Consider the following 26,885-nt stretch of genomic DNA (forward strand, 5'->3'; position numbering starts at 1 on the left):
GCCTTGTTTGATGTGTACCCTTGTGACCTTACCCCTCGCTCATTTGTCTTCCCCCTTTTGTCTCCCACATGACCTGTGCGCCATTGGGCGCCGAGGGGAGCGTGCGTGAGTCGGCCATTGTGTGCCCGGAATTCCCAGAACCAGCTGTCTGCATCGATGCACCACATGATGGACCACATGTCTGTGGCCGAGCACCACTTATGGACCCCATGGGTTGGGGCATGGCCCCTCTGCTGGAACCGGCCATGAGGGCCCGAAATCGTGCTGGCGGACCTTGGCCACAGGGCACCGATGCCCCACAGGTGAACTACACTAGTCGGCCCTGTGGGCCATAAATAAAATAAATAGCCATGGACACATTGGGTGCATTTTTTTATTACAAATAGGCCACCAGTAAGAAAATGAAAGAAAGACAACATCTGGAAGAAAGTAAATAGCCAGCAGAGGGAGCCGAAGAGCAAGAGACCACCTGCAGGGTTAGGGGTTGTTGTTTTTATTTTTCATTGAACAGTGGTGACTGCACCGATTGGTGCTCGGGGGTGTATTGGTGCGTTTTGGGTGCTTTCATGGTGCATTGATGCAGAGCAGACTGTCTCCCCCCCAGAAAGAACAATCACAGGTCCTGGGTTAGTCTTGCAAATAAAAGTAGCGTCAATTGTAAATAATGCTCCCCACTGTCAATGTATAGTTTGAAGACCATTCCGCAATTCGGTTAACTGTGGGCGTAAGTCTGTTAGGCAGGGTGCAATGGAGCAGCGGGACACATTTATTTATGTTTTAAAACTGTCGCACTCAGGGTCAGGTTAAGAGTAGAGGGAACTACACCTACGTGTCACACTAAATAAAAGTTGTAGGCCCGGGTCGTGCCTAAGAGGAGGAGGGTGCAGTGTTGCGGATATGAGGACTGTATTTTTTTTCTATTGTGTGTTTTATTATTATTGTTGTTTATTCTGCGCCTCCTGCCTCCGGAGTTGTGTAACGATAAAAAGGGCGTCTCGGTAATTAGTCCATAAAGCATCCACGTCAGCCAATCATAGAATACCCCTGTTCAGTAGCTTATATCTTATTATGTGTTTTAGAGTAAGGCCTTGTCTTCCATTAGAATAATACTCCATTGCACCGAGTGAAAAAGAGATAGATTCCCTTCATTCCCATTCCCAAAAACCTCCATTCCCCCTTTCGTCGATTGGCAATGACATCCCCTCCAATTGCCGCCATTGACCACGAGGCAGGGTTGGAGAAGAAAGGCGTGTCTCCACCTCGTCATAGAGGGGAGGAGTGAGCCAGCCCCACTCGACCAACCATGAACAAGGGGTTTGGTTTGAGAGGGCGGAGGAAGAGCGTTTGGGGGAGGTTCGCAAAGGTTGAGGGGCGGGGCCTATATAACCCGCCGGCGGGGCATTCCCCAAAGAGATAAGTCCAGAGTTGAGACAAGGAGGGAGGAGACAAGAGCTGGGGCGTCAGAGCTGAGCTGTGTGCATGAGCCACCGAAACTGCATCTACAGCAGCTTGAGCCACCGAAACTGCATCTACAGCAGCTCGAGCCACCGAAACTGCATCTACAGCAGCTCGAGCCACCGAAACTGCAGCCACAGCAGCGTGGGGCCTGGACGGCAGTTTGGAGCAGGGCCGCGAAGGAACGGCGGCTGCCCAACGAGCCGATCGTGCTGCAGGACCAGTTGGACCTCCCTCCCTATCCCGCCAGCCATCCACCTGCCATCCCTATCATCATTCCCTGTGTAAGTGTGTTCGTAGTCTGTCTTTTGTCTTGTCCCTGGGAATAAGTTAAGCCTGTTAGATAAGCTAAAGATTTCACTGTGTCACGTGCGTCTCATGTCCCTGTAAATAAACGTGACTGCTTTCTTTTTGCTTATATGTGTGAATAATAATAAACCCAGTTACTCTTCTGTACGTCTTCTTCCTCTTTGCATTTGGTCGCTTTAGAGTTTTCCAGATTGAGCAGCTGCGGTGCGATACGGCCAACGTTTGGGTTGAATCGGGTTTTAGTCGGGGAATAACTGTCCGGTCGCGGAGCCACTGCTCGGTCAAAATAACATCTAATCCGCGGTCCGTAACAGTATGTTCATCCATGGTATGTTCATCCATGGTATGTTCACCCACGGTATGTTCACCCATGGTATGTTCACCCATGGTATGTTCACCCATGGTATGTTCACCAATGGTATGTTCACCCATGGTATGTTCACCCATGGTATGTTCACCCATGGTATGTTCACCCATAGTATGTTCACCCATAGTATGTTCATCCATATTATGTTCACCCATGGTATGTTCACCCATGGTATGTTCACCCATGGTATGTTCACCAATGGTATGTTCACCCATAGTATGTTCACCCATGGTATGTTCACCAATGGTATGTTCACCCATAGTATGTTCACCCATGGTATGTTCACCCATAGTATGTTCACCCATAGTATGTTCATCTATAGTATGTTCACCCATGGTATGTTCACCCATAGTATGTTCACCCATGGTATGTTCACCCATAGTATGTTCACCCATAGTATGTTCACCCATGGTATGTTCACCCATAGTATGTTCACCCATAGTATGTTCACCCATAGTATGTTCACCCATAGTATGTTCACCCATAGTATGTTCACCCATGGTATGTTCACCCATGGTATGTTCACCCATGGTATGTTCACCCATGGTATGTTCACCCATAGTATGTTCACCCATAGTATGTTCATCTATAGTATATTCACCCATAGTATATTCACCCATAGTATATTCACCCATGGTATGTTCACCCATAGTATGTTCACCCATAGTATGTTCACCCATAGTATGTTCATCCATAGTATATTCACCCATAGTATATTCACCCATAGTATATTCACCCATGGTATGTTCACCAATGGTATGTTCACCCATAGTATGTTCACCCATGGTATGTTCACCCATAGTATGTTCATCCATAGTATGTTCACCCATAGTATGTTCATCCATAGTATGTTTACCCATGGTATGTTCACCCATAGTATGTTCACCCATGGTATGTTCACCCATGGTATGTTCACCCATGGTATGTTCACCCATGGTATGTTCACCAATGGTATGTTCACCCATAGTATGTTCATCCATACTATGTTCACCCATGGTATGTTCACCAATGGTATGTTCACCCATAGTATGTTCACCCATAGTATGTTCACCCATGGTATGTTCACCCATAGTATGTTCATCCATAGTATGTTCACCCATGGTATGATCACCCATGGTATGATCACCCATGGTATGTTCACCCATGGTATGTTCACCCATAGTATGTTCACCCATAGTATGTTCACCCATGGTATGTTCATCCATAGTATTGTTACGTACGTGGCTGGATGTTGTTTGCCGAGCGGATGGCCGCCGCGCCCGAACAGTTACCCCGACTAACCCGATTCCTGATCGTTGGCCGAATCGCGCCACAGATATTCAATGGGGAAAAGACTAAGACGAAGGATGTGAAGAAGAAGAACACCAAAGCAAAAGGGTTGGAAATGCTACTATATTTATTCCTACTATTTACACGATCAAAATAACCAAGGAGGAGGAAAGATAATAAAATAAAAACAGAAGAAATCAAGGAGACACAGTGAAACTTAGCTTAACTATACAGGCTTAATTAATCCCAAGGACAAGACAGAAGACGGATGAACAATCAGACTTACACGAATGGGGAATGGAGGTTGGGATGGTTGGAAGGAGGAATGAAGGTTCAGCTCGGACCAGAGGGATGGTCGGCTGGGAGTGAGCAGCCGCCGCCCTTTCTCGATCGGCGCGTTCAGCAGCGTCGCGTTCAGCAGCCGCCGTACCTTCACGGCCACAGTCAAAACTGCCGTCAAAGCCCCGATGCTGTGGTGGTTCAAGCCGCGGCACTTGCACTTGTTCTCAGGCTTGGCACTTGGCACTTGTTCGCTCTGACTCCCTCTCTTTCTCTCTTTGCTTCTCTCTCCCTCTCTTTTTCTCAAAGGCTTCCACGCGCGCTCTTTATAGCGCCTCAGGCGATCAAGCCGCTGGTGTCCAGGACACACCCATCGGTGAGCTCACCTCGGCCCTGGTTGGTCGCGCGGGCTCCCGATCCCGCCCTTAGAGGAGGCGTTGGCAAGGCCACGCCTTGTTCCCGGCGCTGGGCCGACTCCTCCCACCTTCGGCTTCGAGATTACCTCGTGGCTAATGGAGTCTTGGGATGAAACAACCCACAGCAGCAAACCTGACAAACCACCCAGTGCAGTTGGCAATGGACTACAGGGGAATGCAGTTGGCAATGGACTATAGGGGAATGTGAAGGGAATCTACTCTTATTTCACTTGGTGCAATGGAGTATGAAGTTAATGGAAGACACAGCCTTACACTAATACACATAATAAGGATATAACGACCGAACAGGGATATATGGTGTCCTGCGTGTATGTTTTATGGAATTAACTACGGGAACGCCCTTTGACCTTTATACAACAACAAATGCAGGAAGGAGGGTGACATTTTACAACAATTCATTACACAACAATAAAAAAAACAACATTCTCATATCCACAACAGTATGTTCACCCATGGTATGTTCACCCATGGTATGTTCACCCATGGTATGTTCACCCATGGTATGTTCACCCATAGTATGTTCACCCATGGTATGTTCACCCATGGCATGTTCACCCATGGTATGTGCACCAATGGTATGTTCACCCATAGTATGTTCACCCATAGTATGTTCACCCATAGTATGTTCACCCATGGTATGTTCATCCATGGTATGTTCACCCATGGTATGTTCACCCATAGTATGTTCACCCATGGTATGTTCACCCATGGTATGTTCACCCATGGTATGTTCACCCATAGTATGTTCATCCATAGTATGTTCACCCAGAGGAGCATGTTCACTTATCATGCTATTGTCGGGACAACAATGGAAGAAACGAAGTACACGTTCATTGAGGTAGGCTAACCACCATGTAAAGCAAGGAGAAGCTGATGTTTTGGGCGTTACACCTTCATCACTTTATTTTGGCTCCATCGAAGGGTTAACGAAGGGTTAACGCACAAAACATGAGCTTCTCCTTGCTTTCCACAGTGGTTAGCAGTACCTCAATCAACGTGCTGTCAATTTCGTCCATTGTTCTACCTGTCTTCTGACGCAGATTGCTGCTCACCTTCAGCAGGAAGACTAGCTCTTCATTCTATTATAGGTTGAGTTTCTAGTTCTTCCACCCCACTTCTTCCTCCTCGTTAACACTACCTTTGGCTGATAACTTACCAGAATGCAGCGCAGTCCTCGTGCCCCCGTCTTACCATCTATTGCCCTACGGGCGATTTCCTTCAACGCACACGGTGTGATGGATAGCTTGCACTGAAATGGGGGTGGGTACAGGGATGGGGTTGACATGGACTCGTCAGAATACACCTTGTTTTGTGAGCACAAATTTCAATGAAATTATACAACGATGCCAAACATTGAAGCAATTTTCTCTCCCCCGCAAATGCTCTGTTATCCGAACACACAATCCATCAATACCAAACATACAAAACACTGGCATGATCTCAGCTTACATCAGACATTATGTTGGCATCTTTGCCCTCTTTCTCGACAGGGTGTGGATCGTATTTGCCATGAATAAATCAATGGTTATGATAGCCTCGCAAGATTGTATTGCATTTTGGTCAGTTTGTCTGTCTATCTGTCTGTCTGTCTGCACATAACATGCCAACATGGCCAACAAGCGCCACCTGGTGATAGCCAGTATTACACGCCATCTTTTTTTCAACCACGGGCAAAAACTCCCATCGATTAGTATTACACGTGAGTATGTCTATAAAGTATGTACAATTAAAATGCGACTACATATTGAAAGTACGATCGCGTCTACCCTGTAGTGAAGACCTCAGGGCGACATATGACCAAAACGAGCTTTAACTCCAAGGCGTATACCGAAAAATATGGCGGTGTTATCTCTGGCATGCATGGGGGAAGGACACCAAGGTCCTTACCTGCACAGACAGGGGGTTTAACCGAACCCACAAACAAATAAACACACAGGACAAGAAATTGAAAGTCAACAAGGGATGATTTAATGAAAATAATGCAAGCAAAAGGAATGTGCGGTAAACTAAAATTCCGAAATGAGGATCCTCCACTCAGACTCAAAAACACAAACAAGGGAAAAATGAAAGGAAAAACAACCATTACGCCTATGTCCCCCGTCGGTGAAGTGATGCGAGTTGACAAAGTGGAAGACGCAAGGCGGCCATCTTGGATTTTGACGTGGCGACCCAATTTTCAAAATGGTTCTTCCTTATGCCTAGATACACCCACACACCAAATTATAAGTTGGTACTTCGCTTATTTTTCAAGATATTTTGCTCACAAGGTTCAGACATATATATGGTGGCGGCCATCTTGGATTTTGAGGTGGCGACCCAATTTTCAATAGCGTTCTTCCTTATGCCGAGGTACACGCACACACCAAATTAGAAGTTGGTAGTTCGCTTATTTTTCAAGATATTCATCTCACAAGGTTCAGACATACATGGCGGCGGCAATCTTGGATTTTGACGTGGCGACCCAATTTTAAACAGCCTTCTTCCTTATGCCTAGATACACCCACACACCAAATTAGAAGTTGGTACTTCGCTTATTTTTCAAGATATTCAGCTCACAAGGTTCAGACATACATGGCATCAGACATACATGGCGGCGGCCATCTTGGATTTTGACGTGGGTTGCACCCACACACCAAATTCGAATGCGGTCCTTCGCTTACGCACGCCCGCATGCACGCATGCACGGACGGACGGACAGACGGACGGACGGACGGACACACGGACGGAGGGGAAAACCATAGTCCCCCTTTCGCTCCGCGGTGTGACGGGGGACAACAATCGTCAGATGTCGTGTATCCACTTAACTCCGGTCTCAACGATGGTTTGGTGGCGTCACAGGTGGCGCATTCCTGCGTGGGAAAACACACGTTGGCATGAAGTCGCTTTCACCGCCAGCCGCCGGAGCGAAGCGAACAGGCCAGAGCTCATCCCTTGGTCCTTCTCGTCGGCTGCACCGAGCTCCAAATGTCCTCATCCTCAACCGCCCTTGGTGTCTTTTCCCACAAACGCACCAGAGAGAACCAACAATGCTGCGACCGTCCGCCATGCAGCCAGTACCAGAGAGAGGGAATAAATGTGCGCCCCCTCGTTACGAATGCCAGAACAGAGAGTGGGAAAATTGCGGGATGCTTGCTTTTTCTCCCTCCGTTCTCGAAGGTCCCCTCTGACATCACGCTCGCTCCCATCACCACGCGCGATTCAATCACCCCATCGTTCCTCAACCAATCGTCCTTCGGGGCATGGCCGCACGGCCACTCTTGACGCCCATCGAGAGTGTTCGGCTGGGCGGAGTGGTAATGTCTGAATACTGTCGGCGATTATGGTGGTGTGGGTGAATGGAGATTTTCGTGGCATGGCTTTTTGATGAATATAAAGACGGAGGCAAGACCACAGGAGGGCAAGCACACACACTGGGGAAGTTATCCTTATGGACCCTATCGAAATAACACTACTTCACCCCTCGTACGAAGTCACACAAACGCTTACACGGACATTCGGCCGACTTAGTTTACATAGAGGTGGCTTCACGGCATACAGAGCATGCTAAACCAACACAATTCTATCTGGACTAAGGTATTTCATTACCTACCCCCACACACGTAATAGTACGTACTACTAGATTGTGTATACTGTATATGAATAGACGTCTATAAAGGACGTACAATTACGATCATCAGTACATCTATAGAGTTTGCACTGTGTGAATATGAGTACGTCTATAAAGTATGTACTATTAGAATATGAGTACGTCTATGGAGTATGTACTATTAGAATGTGAGTACGTCTATAAAGTATGTACTGTTATAATGTGAGTACGTCTATAAAGTATGTACTATTAGAATGTGAGTACGTCGATGGAGTATGTACTATCAGAATGTGAGTTTGTCTATAAAGTATGTACTATTAGAATGTGAGTACGTCTCTAGAGTATGTGCAATTATAATGTGAGTACGTCTGTAAAGTATGTACTATTACCATTAGTCAGGTTCGCTATGTTAACAAATATAATTTCGTTCAAAATTTTGGGAGATTAGCAAACCTGTACAATTTTGGAATCATCAGAGCATGGAGAATCCGAAAATCAATGTTGGCATTTGCACAGACACCTGCATGGCCGCCATTTTGGATTTTCAAAATGGCCGCCATAAAATACATATTTTGCGCTATCTCGGCTTCTAGTCAACCTAGGAACTTAATTAAATATGCTAATCCTATGTTTTCTGGGTCAAGGAATCCAATAAAGGCCTCAAAATAGTGCTCAGGTTTATAGAAAAGCAACAAACAAAGGTAATTTAAAACCATTGTCGTTATATTTGTGATATAACTGTATTACATAATACACGATATTGCAAGTCCTTTGAAGTTATAGGTTGTTATAGGAAGTTATAGGTAGTATCAGATTGAACTATAAGTCCTATACACAGGATCTACTCGGTCTATACCGTTCAGGAATATGCTTTTACAGATCTTCATCACTGTCCTGAGAGTCATTTTCACAAAGGTGTCTACGCAAATGCCAACATTAAGTTTTGGATTCCTCATGCTCTGAATATTCCAAAAAATGTATAGTTTTGCTCATCTCCAAAAAATTTGAACGAAAAAAAACATAGTGAACCTGACTACATGGACCTCCTCCCATACCAGACCATACAGAATCCTTAGTGATGTTTTTTGTACTAACGTTTCTCGTAAATCGTAATTCCCGTATATCACTGAATGTAATGGCAATAGTAGTGACATAAACAACTCGCAAAATCAAAATTACACCTTTAAATTACAATATCATACGCACAGCCTAAATGTATTTACATTTACATAGTTTCATGTGGTTAAAGTGAAAATTCGGTAAGAAGACAACAGAATTCGAGGTAAAAACGTTTAAGAACTACATCCAAATTATGTTGATTTTAACAACAACAACACAACATGCATTTTAAGGCCATTTTCCTTGCTAGAGCGGGGGTTAGCCTTGCGGTCCCCATGACAATCTTCTCCATTTTGCCCTATTTTCTGCATCTCTCCTTGTTAACCTCTTTCTTTCACGAGCCTCGATCTTGTATACAAAAAAAAAAAAACCCCCCTTGCCCGCATTTCTTCTTCCACCATCTTTAGCCAAGTCTTTCTCGGTCTTCCCCGTCCTCAACTTTTTTCTACATTCATTTCCATCGCTCTTCTCAACCAGTCACTTTCATCCTTCCTCAACACATGACCAAACCATCTCAACCTGTTCCTCTTCACAGCATCAATCACAGGCTCTATTCCCATCATCTTTCGCAATTCATCATTTGTCTTCCTCTCTCTCAACGATACTCCGCACATCCGTCGAACCATTCGCATTTCCACCCTTTCCAACCTTCGTTGCTGCTCTACATTCATTACCCATGTCTCGCTCCCATAAATCATAACACTTCTCACACATGCAGCATACACCTTTCCCTTCAGCTTCAGCGACACTCCCCTCATCATCAGCATGCCACTCAGTTCCCGAAACTTCTTCCATGCACATCTCACTCTAGCAACCGTTGCCGAGTCTGATCCACCTTCTCCATTCAGCATGTCTCCGAGGTAGCAAAATGTTTTCACACCTTCCAGCTTCACGCCGTCTCCAAGATCCAACTCAACATTTCCTCCATCTGCACTCTGCAGCTCCCCCTGTGCACACCTTACATTTGAATGTAGCTGCCACACTGGTTAATGACCCTCTCAGGCCACTACATTTTTGATGAACCCACTCAGCGCACATTGTACATTGAATGGAGTTCACTCTGACACCCTTCCTGCACACAGCACATGGCCACTTCCCAGTTCTTTCCACCTCACCACATGCTTTACCACTTGCCATCACCTTCATCTTTCCGATATTCACCTTCAGACCTTTTGTCTCCATACATTCCTTCCACTTTTTTTTTTTTTTTTTGGTATACAAGATCGAGGCTCGTGAAAGAGCGAACATTAATCACACAGAAAGACAAACCGACAAACCGACACATAAAACAAATAACATCGGGAGCGGTAGACAAGATGGGGAGAGAGGGGGAAGGACACAAACACAACATTTGAGAGCAGGGACCGAGAGACATGGAGACATCGAGACATCTGTGGGAGGGAGAGGGATTTGGGGGGGGAGGCATGGGAAGGGGGGGGGGCGGTGGGAGAGGTATAAAACATATGGACACTGCCAGGACTTCCAGGAAAGAAGTTGGAATTTCAAACAAGGTGGATCTGGGGTGAATTCGTGGGGGTAGAAAAGATAAAGGTTTTGGATGGGGGAAGATAAGAGATGGTGGTGAACAGCTGTTTTAAAGACCTGGAGGGAGGAGTGGGATTGAAGGGAGTGTGGGAGTTTGTTCCAGAGGTGGGAGAAAAGAGGAATGAAAGAGTGAAGGTGAGCAGAGAGCCGAGATTTCGGCAGTTTATCCATCAGAGGGTTGCTGGCAGATCTTGTGCGACCTGTAGGAATATTTGGGGGACAGAGCACAGAGAGAGCTGGGGGAGCAAGGCCGGAGAGGAGTCGGTAGAAGACAGAAAGACCACCTACCTGCCTGCGGTGAATGAGTGAAAGGCCTTCAGAGATAGCTCCATCGCGGGAGATTCCAATGATTCTGAAAGCTTTGGATTCAACAGCGTGAAGCCGAGCTAGGTGTGAGGCAGGAGCACCAGCCCATCGGGGAGAACAGTATTCCATTGAGCTGCGGATGAAAGCCTTGTATGTGGTGAGGAGCTCAGGTGTGCCTAGGAAGGACTTCGCACGACGGATGATGCCCAGTGTGGGCTTTGACTTCGCACGACGGATGACTGGCTTTGGAGGCCAGCTTGGAAATGTGGTTTTCCCAAGAAAGATCATGGCAGATAGTGAGACCCAAAAGCTTGAGCGACAGAACTTCTTGGAGAGGATTGTTGAGAAAGTAGATGGGAGGGTTGTCCAGTCGATCTTTTCGGAGAGACAGAGTAAGAGTGTGAGATTTGTCAGGATTGAAAGACATGTTCCATTTGTTTGACCAGTCTGTGATTTTGTCCAGGTCTTCAGAGAGTGAGGAGGCTGCAGACTGCCGATCTGAGGGAAGAGGAATGGAGCGGCAGAGAGTAGAGTCATCAGCAAAGCGATAGAGCGGATTTTCCAGAGAGTCGGAGAGATCATTGATAAAGACCAGAAAAAGCACAGGGCCCAGCACACTGCCTTGGGGAACTCCAGCCTGAACAGGAAGGGGAAATGAGAGAAATCCATTCAGGGCCACACGTTGACTACGACCAGAGAGGAAGTCCGCAAGCCATGCATGGAGATTTCCATGGATACCATAGGAGGAGAGTTTGGTGAGCAGAGCTGGGTGCCAGACCGTATCGAAGGCACGTGATATGTCAAGGGAGACAGCTCTGATTTCCTGTTTGGCATTGAGGACCTCCATCCATTGTTGAGACGGCAGAAGCAGCATGTCCAGAGTAGAGTGACCTGGTCTGAAACCAAATTGATGATCAGAGATCAAGCCATTGGAGAAGAGGAAAGATTTCATATCCGAAGCGAAGATTTCATATCCGAACTTGTTCATCTTTTCCTTCAGTCCATCCATACTTTCCGCAATCAACACCAGATCATCTGCATACAACAACTCCCACGGTAAACCCTGCTTTACGTTCTGAGCCAGCACCTCCATCACAGCTACAAATAGTAGTGGACTTAGTACCGACCCCTGATGCACTCCCACCTTCACCTCGAACTCACCACTGTTCCCATCCTTCGTCCTTACAGCTGTGCGCGCTCTTTTGTACATTGCCATCACTACTCTGATCAACCATTCCTCCACTCCTAACTTCCTCAATGCCCATGTCAATACTTTGCGGGGAACCCTATTGAATGCTTTCTCCAGATCAACAAACCCAAGAAACAACTTCTTCCTCTTCTCCATGTACTTCTCCTGCAACTGCCTAAAAATGAAAAGCACGTCTGTCGTTCCTCTTCCTGGCAGAAATCCAAACTGCATTTCGTCGATCTTCACTTTCTTCCTTATCCTCCTCTCCAACACCCTTTCCAATACCTTCATTCCATGCTCCAATAACTTTATCGCTCGGTACGAGCCACACTCCAGAGGGTCACCTTTCCCCTTGTATAGAGGGACGAGGGTACTCATTTCCCAATCCACTGGAATGCGGCCTTCTTTCACCACCAGATTACAGATCTCTGTCATTCTCTTCACTCCCCAACTTCCTGCTGCCTTCAACATATCTCCCACAACTCCCGTCGGCCCTCCCGCTTTTCTACCCTTCATTGCTTTTATCGCTTCCTCAACTTCCTTCTCAGTTATCTTCTCTGCCGGTCCTAAAACTGGGTTACTCTCTATGTTGCCATCCCATTCATTCTCTGTATTCAACAGCATTTCCATATATCTTTTCCATCTTCCTTTAATTCCATCTGGGTCGACAACGATTTGTCCCACTTCATCCTTCAAGCAACTCACCCCCATCACATCACACCTCTCTTTCGCTATCTGCTTTGCAATCCTGAATACTGCTTTCTGACCCTCTTCCGAATCAAAGCGTTCTCCGAACATTTTCCTACATGCCTCCTGCGCCTTTGCTACCTCTTTCTTTGCAGCCTTCTTGGCTGCCTTATAACTTTCATGCTCTGCTGTTTCTGCTCCCGTACCCTTCGCCTTCTGCCACTCCTTGAACTTCTTCCTCTTCTCGTCAATCCTCTTTCCAACTTCATCATCCCACCACCATGTTTACGAGTGCCTCGGTGGTCCTTTTGTCCATCCACATACCTCACCAACGGCTCCCAACAGACTAGCTTTCATTGACATACAACCACTTTCAAGCTCAACCACATCATCCTCGACCCTACTCAGCCTCTCTTTTAATGCCTCCCTCACTGTCACCTCTTTCAACCTCCACACCTTCATTCTCGGTTGGTACTTCACCCGCCGAGCTCTCCTCGCACCTTTCACCCTTATGTCGCAGACAACCTCGTGGTGCTGTGAAACAGCCTCCTCCCCCGGGATCACCTTTGTGTCCCGGAGGTGCCCCCTATCGCGCCTACGCACCATCAGGTAGTCAACGGTTGTCGTCGACCCACCTGATGTGTATGTAACAAGCTTATTATCCTCTTTCTGGAACTGAGTATTACAAATCAACAAATCAGCTCCATCAGCAAACTCCAAAATCATTTCACCTTCTCCATTTCTCACACCATATCCGTAACCCCCATGAACTCCGTCAAAACCATCCATACTCCTTCCCACATGTCCATTTAGGTCTCCTCCTACCACAACAACTTCCTCATCTTTCACGTTTTCCATCAGCTTCTCTATCGCACACCAGAACTTGTCCTTCTCTTCATCGCTCCGACCAACCTGCGGAGCATATCCCGAGATGACGTTCACCAAGAGTTTTCCAATCATCATTTTCACCATCATCAACCTATCACTCACTCTCGTCACACTCACCACACTGTCTACAAACTCCTCAGAAAACAGGACACCAACACCATTCACGCCCTCCAGGCACCCTTGCCGCACAAACTTGTATTTCTGTCCCTGCCTACCCTTCACCATTCTCACACCACTTCCCTTCCATCTCGTCTCTTGCACACAACATATGTCCACTCTTCTTCTGATCAATACTTCCACCACTTCTCCTGATCTCCCTGTCATTGTCCCTACATTCCATGTCCCAAACCTCAGAAACCGATCTCCACTTCGGGCTGTACCCTGCCCACATGTAGTTGTAATTGTTATGGTTCTCTTTTTGAGGCAATGTTTTTATGGCCGGATGCCCTTCCTGACGCCAACCCTCCTAGTCGTCTCTTACGACACGCAGAGATCCGGCGTACCTATTCTTATCCAGGGTACACACTGGGAAACGTTTAAAACATGGAAATTCTGGGGGGGGGGGGGGGGGGGGGACGGCGTCAGCATCACGGCTGTGGTTTAAACATATTTAAATAAATATTTAAACAAAACCATGAAAAACAACCTGGGAAAAGTCTCTAAGTGAGAACGTGGATTTGAGAAAGCAGGAGCAGAGGTTGAAGAAAAACGAGATATAGGGGGCGGGGCACAAGTCGAGACGAGGATGAGAGCGAACAAGCACGTGTCCGGGAGGAGAAAAAGAATCAATATATAATTATTTGTCTAGGGAGGTGAGGTTTATTTGTTTGTTCTGTTTTCAAAACGCTGGACAAAGGGTAAGATGTTCGTGAGAGGTAGGGGGGAGAAAAGAAAATCAAAGAAATTTTAACGTTAAACTTTATTGTTACGTGAGATACATTAATGGATTAGGTTTGCATTAATTATCAATAACGGCCCAAATAATGTAGAACTTGTCGACAAATGCATATGGAAATATACTCATAAATGAAATAATACCATAAAAATAAACAGGAACAAATACACAGCATTTCAGCACTTGGTGAACATCTCGACTAATTCAGAACTTCCCTTTCCTGGGCTTCAGAGCTGCGAATTTGTGAATCACTTCATCGAAATCAATGCCTTTCGCCAACTCACTTACAATATTGATGATATCGCAAGATCGGAAAGCCTTGACACTGCAAAAATTTGGTGTCACCCCCTCTGATAGTGTCACCCGGTGCGGTCCGCACACCCCGCACCCTCCTAGTGACGCCAGTGCTATTAGAATGTGAGCACGTCTATAAAGTATGTACTTTCTTAGATTGTGAGGATGTCCATAGAGTATGTACAATTATAATGTGGGTACATCTATAAAGTATGTACATTGTACAATTAGAATGTGAGCACGACTATAAAGTATGTACTATTAGAATGTGAGCACGTCTATAAAGTATGTACTATTAGAATGTGAGCACGTCTATAAAATATGTACTATTAGAATGTGAGCACGTCTATAAAATATGTACTATTAGAATGTGAGCACGTCTATAAAGTATGTACTATTAGAATGTGAGCACGTCCATAAAGTATGTACTATTGTAATGTGAGTACGTCTGTAAAGTATGTACTATTAGAATGTGAGCACGTTTATAAAGTATGTACAATTGTAATGTGAGTACGTCTGTAAAGTATGTACTATTAGAATGTGAGCACGTTTATAAAGTATGTACTATTGTAATGTGAGTACGTCTGTAAAGTATGTACTATTAGAATGTGAGCACGTTTATAAAGTATGTACTATTGTAATGTGAGTACGTCTATAAAGTGTGTACTATTGGAATGTGAGCACATCTATAAAGTATGTACTATTGTAATGTGAGTACGTCTGTAAAGTATGTACTATTAGAATGTGAGCACGTTTATAAAGTATGTATAATTAGAATGTGAGCACGTTTATAAAGTATGTACTATTAGAATGTGAGCACGTCTATAAAGTATGTACTATTGTAATGTGAGTACGTCTGTAAAGTGTGTACTATTAGAATGTGAGCACGTTTATAAAGTATGTACTATTGTAATGTGAGTACGTCTGTAAAGTATGTACTATTAGAATGTGAGCACGTTTATAAAGTATGTACTATTGTAATGTGAGTACGTCTGTAAAGTATGTACTATTAGAATGTGAGCACGTTTATAAAGTATGTACTATTGTAATGTGAGTACGTCTGTAAAGTATGTACTATTAGAATGTGAGCACGTCTATAAAGTATGTACTATTGTAATGTGAGTACGTCTATAAAGTGTGTACTATTAGAATGTGAGCACGTCTATAAAGTATGTACCATTGTAATGTGAGTACGTCTGTAAAGTATGTACTATTAGAATGTGAGCACGTTTATAAAGTATGTATAATTAGAATGTGAGCACGTTTATAAAGTATGTACTATTAGAATGTGAGCACGTCTATAAAGTATGTACTATTGTAATGTGAGTACGTCTGTAAAGTGTGTACTATTAGAATGTGAGCACGTTTATAAAGTATGTACTATTAGAATGTGAGCACGTTTATAAAGTATGTACTATTAGAATGTGAGCACGTTTATAAAGTATGTACTATTAGAATGTGAGCACATCTATAAAGTATGTACTATTGTAATGTGAGTACGTCTGTAAAGTGTGTACTATTAGAATGTGAGCACGTTTATAAAGTATGTACTATTGTAATGTGAGTACGTCTGTAAATTATGTACGATTAGAACATGAGTATGTACTATGCACGAATGGAACGTGTATCCAAACATGTGCTCTGCCAACAGGTGTAGACTGTTCCACCACGGCACCGTACCGTACCGTATTGTAAGCAAAATCCGTTTTTCTATTGCCAAGCTAACAGTACCGTACCATACCATACCTAAGTGCCCATGCTAAATTTGGTTCCTGCTATGGATAGGTACCAAGAGAGCCGAACCCGAACGTATGGGTGGAGCTAGCAATACTGCAGACTGTTGATTGGTCAATCATAATCGTCACAGAACCGTCACGCTATGTTCAGACCCAACCGCTATTTTGTAATACTGTGGCGGACACGAAAGCACTGATGTGGTGACATCACCCCGCACACCAAGTGGGGGTGGGCCACGCCCGGGAGAGAGGCGTGGCCTCACGATATACACGGGGCGCGCAGCCCTGAGCAGCTCAGTATTACAGTGAGCTCTTGAATAAAGACTCTTACAAATTACCGCGTTGGCCGCTTCCTCCTTGCTCACAAGCAGCGCGCGTAATACCGCGCTTTACTGGTGACCCTCGACGTTGGATCTGCCGTAGCGATCCTTCCAAACACGACGCCATTGCCATGGCCAACAACGCGATGTCGGTTAAACTTCCCGAATTTTGGGAGGCCCAGGCCGAAGTTTGGTTCGTCCAAGCCGAAGCCCAGTTTCAGCTTCGGCGCCTCACCGGCGACAACACGCGCTACTGCCACGTCGTCGCCTCCCTCGGGCCCGGCACAGCCGCTCGAGTTGTGTCCGTCCTTCGCCACCCACCGGACGGCCACAAGTACGAGGCACTCAAGCGGCTGCTCCTAGCCACGTTCGGCCTCACGGAGGACGCACGGGCCGACCGCCTCCTGGATCTCCCCGAGCTCGGCGACACGCGCCCGTCGGTCCGGATGGACCATACGCTGTCACTGTTGGGCGACGAAGCCCCTGGTTCTCTACTCCGGGCGCTTTTCCGTCGCCAACTTCCAGCACAGGTACGCCTCGCATTGGCCGGGACCGTGCTAACGGAACCCCGAGCATTGGCCGCCGAGGCGGACAGGTACTTCGCGGCTTCGGACACGCGGGCGAGAGTCGGTGCGGCCCACCTCGTGGATCCCGAGGCTGATGCTGATCCACAGCATCAGCTTCCACAGCATACACAGCATGCTGATACGCACCTCGTGGCCGCCGCCACGCCCCGCCCACCGCCGCGGCGAAAACCGCCACCGCGGGGAAAACCGCCGGCTCCACCGGCCTGGCGGAGCCAGCCGCACTCCTCCAGCTCCACCACCTGGTGCTGGTTCCACGCCAAGTTCGGCCACGAGGCTCGACAGTGTCATCCGCCATGCTCCTTCAACAGGTCGGGAAACGCCCGGGCCGGCGCTCAATAGTGGCAATGAGCGCCGGCCATTCGAGCAGCCTGCTGTTCATAACGGACACCTTATCCAGGTGCCGTTACCTGTGCAACACGGGAGCGCAGGTGAGTGTCGTTCCTGCCGGTACGTCGGACAAGCATGCCGCGGGCGGGGGCCCCGCGCTGCTTGCCGCGAACGGGACGCCCATCCGTACGTACGGAAAACGCTGCCTCTCTCTGCGGTTCGGAGGGCAGGTTTTCCGATGGTCGTTCGTCACCGCCGACGTGCCCATGGCATTGCTTGGCGCGGACTTCCTGTGCGCCAATGGGCTCCTGGTCGACGTAAAGCACAGACGTCTTGTCCAGGCCGAGACGTTCAGCTCGCTCGCTTGTGCGCTGCCCAGCTCGTCGAGCAGCTCACCGAGTGGCTCACCGAGCGGCTTGCCAAGCGGCTTGCCGAACGGTTCGGTTCCGGCCACGTTGATCTGTACGCTTCCGGCAGCGGACGAATTCACCCGCCTCCTCACCGGCTTCCCGGCCCTCACGCGGCCCACCTTCTCGGCGGAGGCTGTCAAGCATGGGGTGGCCCATCACATCCCCACCATCGGGCCACCGGTCTACGCCCGGGCACGCCGCCTCGAGCCGACGAAGCTGGCGGTAGCAAAAGCTGAGTTCGTTACCCTGGAGCAACTCGGCATCGTTCGGCGCTCGGAGAGTGCTTGGGCGTCGCCGCTGCACATCGTGCCACAGCCCGGTGGGGGATGGCGACCGTGCGGGGACTATCGCTGTCTCAATGACGCCACCACCCCCGACGGCTACCCCGTCCCCCACATTCAGGACTTTTCCGCCCGTTTGGCGGGCATGTCCTTCTTCTCAAAGGTGGACCTCATACGCGGCTACCATCAGGTCCCCGTCAGGCTGGAGGACGTCCCGAAGACGGCGGTCATCACGCCGTTCGGACTCTTCGAATTCCTGCGGATGCCCTTCGGTCTGAAGAATGCGGCTCAGGCGTTCCAGCGGCTGATGGACAGCATCCTGCGCGACTTGGATTTTGTATACGTCTACCTGGACGATATCCTCGTCGCCAGCGCGTCCCGCAAAGAGCACCTACACCACCTCCGCACGCTCTTCAAACACCTGGGCCAGCATGGCCTGATTGTGAACCCCGCAAAGTGCCGGTTCGGCGTCGCCGTAATCGATTTTCTGGGGCACCGCGTCACCAGGCACGGAGCCGTCCCCCTGCCGGCCAAGGTGGAGGCGGTGAAGGGGTTTCCGCGCCCCCGCACGATCAGGGGGCTGCAGGAGTTCCTGGGCATGGTGAACTTTTACCATCGGTTCCTGCCCCGTATCGCCCAGCTCCTGCGCCCCCTGCACGAAGCTCTCCGAGGGAAGCCGGGCAAAGGCTACGTTACCTGGACCGAGCAGATGGACACGGCGTTCACGGGCGCGAAGCTCGCCTTGGCTAACGCCACCATGCTCGCGCACCCGGCGCCCGATGCACCGATCGCCCTCACCACCGATGCCTCGGACTACGCGGTGGGCGCGGTGCACGAGCAATGAGTGCGTGGAGCTTGGCAACCGCTGGCATTCTTTAGCCGGCAGCTTCGCCCGCCCGAATGCTGTTACAGTACCTTCGACCGCGAGTTGCTCGGGCTTCACTTGGCGGTCAGGCACTTCCGCCATCTGCTCTAGGGTCGTGCGTTCACGGCCTTCGTCGACCACAAGCCGCTGATCTTCGCGATGGGCAAGGTCACCGAGCCGTGGTCGGCCCGGCAGCAGCGTCACCTCTCGGCCGTGTCCGAGTACACGACGGACATCCGGAACGTCGCGGGGAAGGACAACCCGGTGGCGGATTGCCTTTCCCGGGCCGTCGCCCACGCAGTCCACCTCGGCATCGACTATGCCCGGATGGCAGCGGACCAGGCCACTGACCCTTATTTTCCAGGCCTTGCGGACCGCCGTCACGGGCCTCCGCGTCACCGAGGTGCCGTTCGATGGCGCAGGCGCGGCCCTCTTGTGCGACGTCTCCCTCGGGCGTCCTCGCCCCATCGTGCCCACGCGCTGGCAGCGCCAGGTGTTTGACGCCATCCACGGCCTGTCCCACCCGGGCGCGAGGGCCTCCCAAAGGTTGATCGCCGACAAATTCGTCTGGCATGGCCTCCGGAAGGCCGTCCGCGGCTGGGCCAGGACGTGCCTCGCGTGCCAGCGCACCAAGGTGCACCGGCACACCCAGGCCCCGTTGGCCCCGTTTACGGTGCCAGAACGCCGGTTTGACCACGTCCACGTGGACCTGGTGGGACCTCTGCCCCCCTCACGGGGTTTCACCCACGTCCTCACCATGGTGGACCGCACCACCCGGTAGCCAGAGGCCGTGCCCTTGGCGTCGACGACGGCGGCGGACGTCGCGCAGGCTTTCATCGCCACCTGGGTCGCCCGGTTCGGCGCCCCCTCAGACATCTCATCCGACCGCGGCCCCCAGTTCACCTCGGAGCTCTGGGGGGTGATCGCGCAGGGGCTCAGGGTCCGGCTGCACTGAACCACGGCCTACCACCCCCAGGCTAATGGCCTGTGTGAGCGATTTCACCGCTCATTGAAGGCTGCGCTCCGGGCCACCCTCCGCGACGGCGGCTGGGTCGACAGGCTCCCCTGGGTCCTGCTGGGCCTCCGGACGGTGCCCAAGGAGGACCTGCGCGCATCCGCGGCGGAGTTGGTTTTCGGGCAACCGCTGCGGGTGCCGGGCGAGTTCCTCCCCGACTCCACGGCACCATGGTCCGCGGCACAGCAGCGCTCCGCTCTGCAGGAGACCGCCCAGAGGTTCGCCCCGGTGCGAACGGCACACCACGGGCACCCACCGACGCACGTCGCCCCGGAGCTTCGCACGGCGGAGTACGTCTTCGTCCGCCACGATGCCCACCGGACACCACTGCGGCCCCCGTACGACGGGCCTTTCCGCGTGCTGGAGACTGGGGTGAAGCACTTTACCCTGGACATCGGCGGTACTCCTGACCGCGTTTCTGTGGACCGCCTCAAGCCGGCCCACCTCGACGTGGACCATCCACTGCCAGTGGCCCGACCCCTGCGTCGGGGCCGCCCCCCTGCGGGCGGACCCCCGGCACCGCCCAGCCCCACCGCCACGCTGCCCCCCGGTCCTGCACCCATCCCAGGGGCAGCCGGTGGCATCCCGGATGGCATCCCTGCTTCCCAGACGCCGCCAGTCGCCAGGGGGCGCTTCGGCCGGGTCATCCGTTTGCCCCGCAAACTGACCCTTCAGGTGCGCGGGGATTCTGGGGGGGCGCGTGTGGCGGACACGAAAGCACTGACGTGGTGACATCACCCCGCACACCAAGTGGGGGTGGGCCACGCCCAGGAGAGAGGCGTGGCCTCACGATATACACGGGGCGCGCAGCCCTGAGCAGCTCAGTATTACAGAGAGCTCTTGAATAAAGACTCTTACAAATTACCACGTTGTCCGCTTCCTCCTTGCTCACAAGCAGCGCGCGTAATACCGCGCTTTAATACCACAATTCTGGAGAGAAGATAGCTAAAGCATGTGACAAGAATCAGAAAATATACAGTGCATTCAGAAAGTATTCAGACCCCTCCACCTTTTTCACATTTTGTTATGTTGCAGCCTTATGCTGAAATCGTTTAAATTCATTTTTCCCTCATCAATCTACACTCAATACCCCATATTGACAAAGAGAAAACAGGATTTTAGAAAGTTTTGCAAATTTATTAAAAACAAAAAACGGAAATATCACATTTACATAAGTATTCATACCCTTTGCTATGACACTTGAAATTTAGCTCAGCTGCCTCCCATTTCTCTTGATCATCTTTGAGATGTTTCTACACCTTGATTGGAGTCCACCTGTGGTAAATTCAATTGATTGGACATGATTTGGAAAGGCACACACCTGTCTATATAAGGTATCACAGCTGACAATGCATATCAGAGCAAAAACCAAGCCATGAGGTCGAACGAACTGCCTGCAGAGCTCAGAGACAGGATTGTGTCGAGGCACAGATCTGGGGAAGCCCACAAAAAAAATTCTGCTGCATTGAAGGTTCCCAAGAGCACAGCGGCCTCTATAATTCTTAAATGGAAGAAGTTTGGAACAACCAGGACTCTTCCTAGAGCTGGCCGCCCGTCCAAACTGAGCAATCGGGGGAGAAGGGCCTTGGTAAGAGAGGTGACCAAGAACCTGATGGTCACTCTGGCGGAGCTCCAGAGATCCTGTGTGGATATGGGAGAAACTTCCAGAAGGACAACCATCCCTGCAACACTCCACCGATCTGGGCTTTATGGCAGGGTGGCCAGACAGTCTGCTAGACAGTCTGTTGTACAGTCAGCTAGACATCACCATCCATCCCATCCCCTCCACCATTGCCCCACTTCCCCCCTCCCCCCCCCCCATGATCCCCAATCCACCATTCCCACCATCCCTCACTCCCTGAGAAAGCACACATGGTAAAAGATCAATCAAAGTGCTTGGTGTGACAATACAGGAAAACTTGAAATGGGATATGCTCAAATAGGACAAATGCTTAAAAATGTAATAGAAAGTTGTACATTTTACGTAATCTTAAATCGTATAATTTACCCACCTGTGACCTTGTGACAATTTATATTGGCTACATGAGACCAGTGTTGGAGTATTATGTACCTGTTTTCAATGCAGCCTTAACTAAAGCACAGGTGAACAATTTAGAACAGGTTCAAAAAAAGAGCCTGTAAAATAATGTTAGGATAACGTTACACATGTTACCATGTTGCTTTGGATACATGTAAATTACAAACCTTGGAGGAACGACAATGTCATTGCATAGTTACCTGCTATGAGAGCTATACCTTTTAATCTCAGGAAAGCACTAAAGTACTCACAGTAGAAATGCAGAACAAAAAGATTTCAAACAAGTGCACTGCCACTTTTAATTGGTATTCTTAATAGTTTGTAATACTTAGTCACAGTTCTCCGTTTTTTTATTTATTATTATTTTTTCTTTTGTTTGAAACATGCTGTTTGTTTTTTTATTTTACATTGTTTGGTTAATTCACTATTTTTATTTTATATCTTTTTATCTTGGAAGCAATCTTTGATTGCAAATTATGAATATGTATGCATGTGTAATTCAGCCATTCGCTGCCAGACATGCTTTCAATGAACCTTTTGATTGATTGATTGATGCCTACCCCTCTGAAACGACGAATGGTGAGGCGTGCTCCGCCAGTACATATAATAAACAGCAATGTTGCTTACCCCTCTGAAACGACGTGTGGTGAGGCGCACTCCGCTAGTACACATAATAAACAGCAATGTTGCCTACCCCTCTGAAACGACGTGTGGTGAGGCGCACTCCGCTAGTACACATAATAAACAGCAATGTTGCCTACCCCTCTGAAACGACGTGTGGTGAGGCGTGCTCCACCAGTACACATAATAAACAGCAATGTTGCCTACCCCTCTGAAACGGCGTGTGGTGAGGCGCGCTCCGCTAGTACATATAATAAACAGCAATGTTGCCTACCCCTCTGAAACGGCGTGTGGTGAGGCGCGCTCCGCTAGTACATATAATAAACAGCAATGTTGCCTACCCCTCTGAAACGACGTGTGGTGAGGCGCGCTCCGCTAGTACATATAATAAACAGCAATGTTGCCTACCCCTCTGAAACGGCGTGTGGTGAGGCGCGCTCCGCTAGTACACATAATAAACAGCAATGTTGCCTACCCCTCTGAAACGACGTGTGGTGAGGCGTGCTCCGCTAGTACATATAATAAACAGCAATGTTTTGAATGTTAGGAAAAACGAAATCTGGGCTCCAGAGACCAAACACATACCTTGTCCATTGCAAAGAGTGTCTGGTACTGTGGGACAAGTGCATCTCGTGGTTCTGTCAGGACTTTTACCAACATAGCCTCGGTGATGGCCTGCAATGGTACCAGTATGGGAAACCGGCCCACAAACTCTGGGATAAACCCAAACTGTACGAGGTCCCTGGGATCCACATCGTGCTCGGCGTTGCCTCCGTTTTCATGTGGTTTACCAGGCGTCCCTTCGCTGCCATTCTGTGGTTCTACTTGGTGTGACAAATCACCGCACACTTTTACTTCCTGGTTTTCTTGACAAAAGCCTAAAATCTGAAAGAAAAAAAAAGTTGCAACAGGTGCACAATGTGTTAAAATTAATTGATGTACTGACAACCGATGTACAATTATTTTTAATTCATTAATGCTGAGAGAATAAAAGTAAAAACTTAAAGTGCCATAACTTTCAAAAACCCTTCACAGTAACAATGTCATGTTCAGCACCGCTGGCGCAAGTTTGATTTATGCTCATGGACAATTTAATGAATGGTAGATTATTGCGTTTCTGTTGCCTATTACATGACTGCTGATGTAAGTCAGGTGCATCGCGGTGTACACGATGTCATACATTTGGACGTGGCTTGGTTCTCACCCAGCATTGCAGTCTTAGGAATCAAAACCTTGCTCTACAGTATATTATTGCCTTCTCCCAGTGATTATAATTTGGTGCTTCAACTGATAGACTACATAACAAGGCCCGATTAAAAGTTGCATTTCTAGTTATCATCCTGATGTCCACATCAGGTGATCGCGGCACTACTGCAGTTGGGCCTGACAATGATGACTCTTCTTTGTGAGTGGTTAATCAAATTGCTGATCGTCTTGTTTGATACATCGGAAAAAAAGTCTTCGCGAAGTTTGCATTTCTACTGCAATTTCCTAAAGCTGAATGAGTGCGTACTCTTTCAGGCAGTGATCAGTTTTGGACACAACTTCAAAGTCTATCGACTGTATACCTTGTCTGTCCTTTACTTCGATCACAATCTGCTGTTCATTGATTATGCAATCATAGACCATACAATGTGATCATAGACTGATCATATGATCGACTTAGTCTCTGCTAACTTCCAATACGATGACCACTCGTATCCAATGATCAATCTCCTTCACCCATTTCAGTTTGTGCTTAAACACAAAGGCCCTTAATATCTTTATATAATGGAGGGAAGTATTATGTTCTTTGTTGTGTGTGCCATCTACTCCTCCGAGAGAATTTGACCTATTAAGCTGAAACTATCAAAGATTACACAGGACACACTAAAGGTGTGTTTCCTAAAGTTTGGTTTGATTCCATCAAGTTTTGAAAACAAAATAAAATCACCCATCTTGGCGCATTTTTTCTTCCTTTGGTGGGGGAGGGGAGAGGAGGGAGGACGGTGGTGCAATTGAAAGTATCTGACCTATATAACCATGATGAATGATACATGCGCATAATATGCATGCATTTGCTTCATGTATGTAACCGGCGTTATTTTTTTATTTTTGGGAGCGAATGAGGCAGTGGTCTGTTGCCTATACACCGCCCAAAATAAAGGGGCCTGTCAGAAAAACGTGTTGCTCGCTTGGAGCAACATCAGCCATAAGGCGGGTACTGTGCTATGGTATTAATAATCATAAAGATTATAACATGACCCCCCTGGCCGCTCCAATAGGGAGCAGGTACTGCTTGCGCTTCTAACACAATACTGCATTTATGTATCCAATGAACTACATGAATGTGCAGTTATCTTGCAATGGAAAACCAGCATTTCTGCCTTAGATTGGCGTCTTGTGCACTGACTATGTTAATCAATTGTACATGAAAATCCTTTGTGTTCCCCGCCCCTCCGACAAGGTCGGAGATGAGGGACACTAAAATGAGCTGCGTCCGACCGACCGATCATCTGTCCATGTGCTTTTGTGTACGCGATATTTAAAAAAACATTGAACATTTAGTTTTCATATTACATATATCTATTCCTCATGACATTATTTCAACTTGATTAGATCATGGCGGTGATTGGCTGAATTATGTGACCATGGCAACCATCACGGTAACTTCACGGTAACTTCGCATCACGGTAATTTCATGGCAACCATCATGTTAACTTCGCTCATGTACGCAATCTTTTGAAAACCGTTCAAGATTTACACAGATCTATTCCTCATAACCACACAAAAGGCGGGGGAGCTCGAGTATCAGCTCCTTTTTTCTTAAAAAATACGGAATTCTCAATGACTTAGTGCATTCCCTAAAGAATTCTGTTCTGTTTTGGGAGGGAATTTTAAAATTTATTTTGCACAAGTTAAACACAGTCGTAATTTCACAATTTATTACAATTTTCTTAATCTCTCACCTTTTCATTGCGTTTGTGAGCAAGGATCTCATCCATCCCGCTGAATGCCCCTGATGCTACAAACAAAATGTTGCTCGTATCCAGCTGCAAGAAATCACCCCGCAGTCGCTCAGATTGTCGGTCGGGGATATTCACTATGGTTCCTTCCAACATCTTTAGCAGGGCCTGTAACAGACACAGCACCTTTCAAACTCTTGCTGCACTGCCAGACCAGCAAACGTATCATTTACATTATATATAAACAAATAGTGCCCTGCTTGTTTACAAAAATGCATTTTGCTCCTGTAATTATTGATGAACATAATTTTTTGCCCCCTATAATATATTTATAAAACAAGTGAATAAAAAATTTATGCTAAATGAAAAAGGCAATGTACGGATGAAAAACTACAGTCTAAAAAAGGTCCTAAACAAGATAGGGATGATGTTGGTTCAGAGAGTAGCTAACAGTGTTGGCATCACATAACAATCCCTACATCACTGCCTCATTTACACGTCATCAGTTATTGCTCCAAGCTTCTACAAACACTCCACTGGTTACACCAGTACTTGATTACTCCTGTAGTGTAGCCACATAATGAGACTGTACAAATTAGCAGTCTGAGTACAATGTTATAATATCAGTACATGATCATCAACTTCCTACAAACTGCATGCACATCTCTAATAAGAGCATTCTATAATTATCTCCATTTGTGATTGGTTACTCGAAGTTGATAAAAAAAGAAAAGTAGGAAAGACAACTGAAGCTGCAAGAAGTCCCTGAAATGATATAGGAGTTTCTTATACTTATGCAGAAATGAAATATAGGAGCTTCTAATACTTTTAGCTCGGCCTAGCCCGAGACAATAGTCCGGAGGCAGTGATGTAGGGATTGTTATGTGAGGGCAATACTGTCAGCTACTCTCTAAACCAACATCATCCCTATCTTGTTGAGGACCTTTTTTTAGACTGTAATTTGTCATCCCTACATTGCATTTTTAATTGAGCATAATTTTTTTTATTCACTTGTTTCTGTAATTTTTTGCAATGTGGAATAACACAATGGTATGGTACTCAGAGGATACCCAATCTTGGAGCAAAAGTGCCAAGATATCTTAGTCAGCAATGTC

General features: G+C 47.8%; 1 protein-coding gene across 1 annotated transcript in view; it reads right to left on the reverse strand.

The window, feature by feature from the left end:
• The window catches only part of LOC144888279 (ATP-dependent clpX-like chaperone, mitochondrial), a 343,583-nt gene extending 317,648 nt beyond the window's left edge, over window positions 1-25,935 (reverse strand). The window contains exons 1-2 of the mRNA XM_078765931.1: window positions 25,774-25,935; window positions 23,411-23,710 (exon numbers count right to left, since the gene is read on the reverse strand). Coding sequence (XP_078622057.1) covers window positions 23,411-23,710; window positions 25,774-25,926 — 453 coding nt within the window. The 5' untranslated portion in view covers window positions 25,927-25,935. The remainder of the gene's footprint in view (window positions 1-23,410; window positions 23,711-25,773) is intronic.
• Window positions 25,936-26,885: the final 950 nt, after the last annotated feature.

Source organism: Myxine glutinosa, chromosome 11 (assembly GCF_964187855.1).
Source record: "Myxine glutinosa chromosome 11, kmMyxGlut1.1, whole genome shotgun sequence".
Lineage (NCBI taxonomy): Eukaryota > Metazoa > Chordata > Myxini > Myxiniformes > Myxinidae > Myxine > Myxine glutinosa.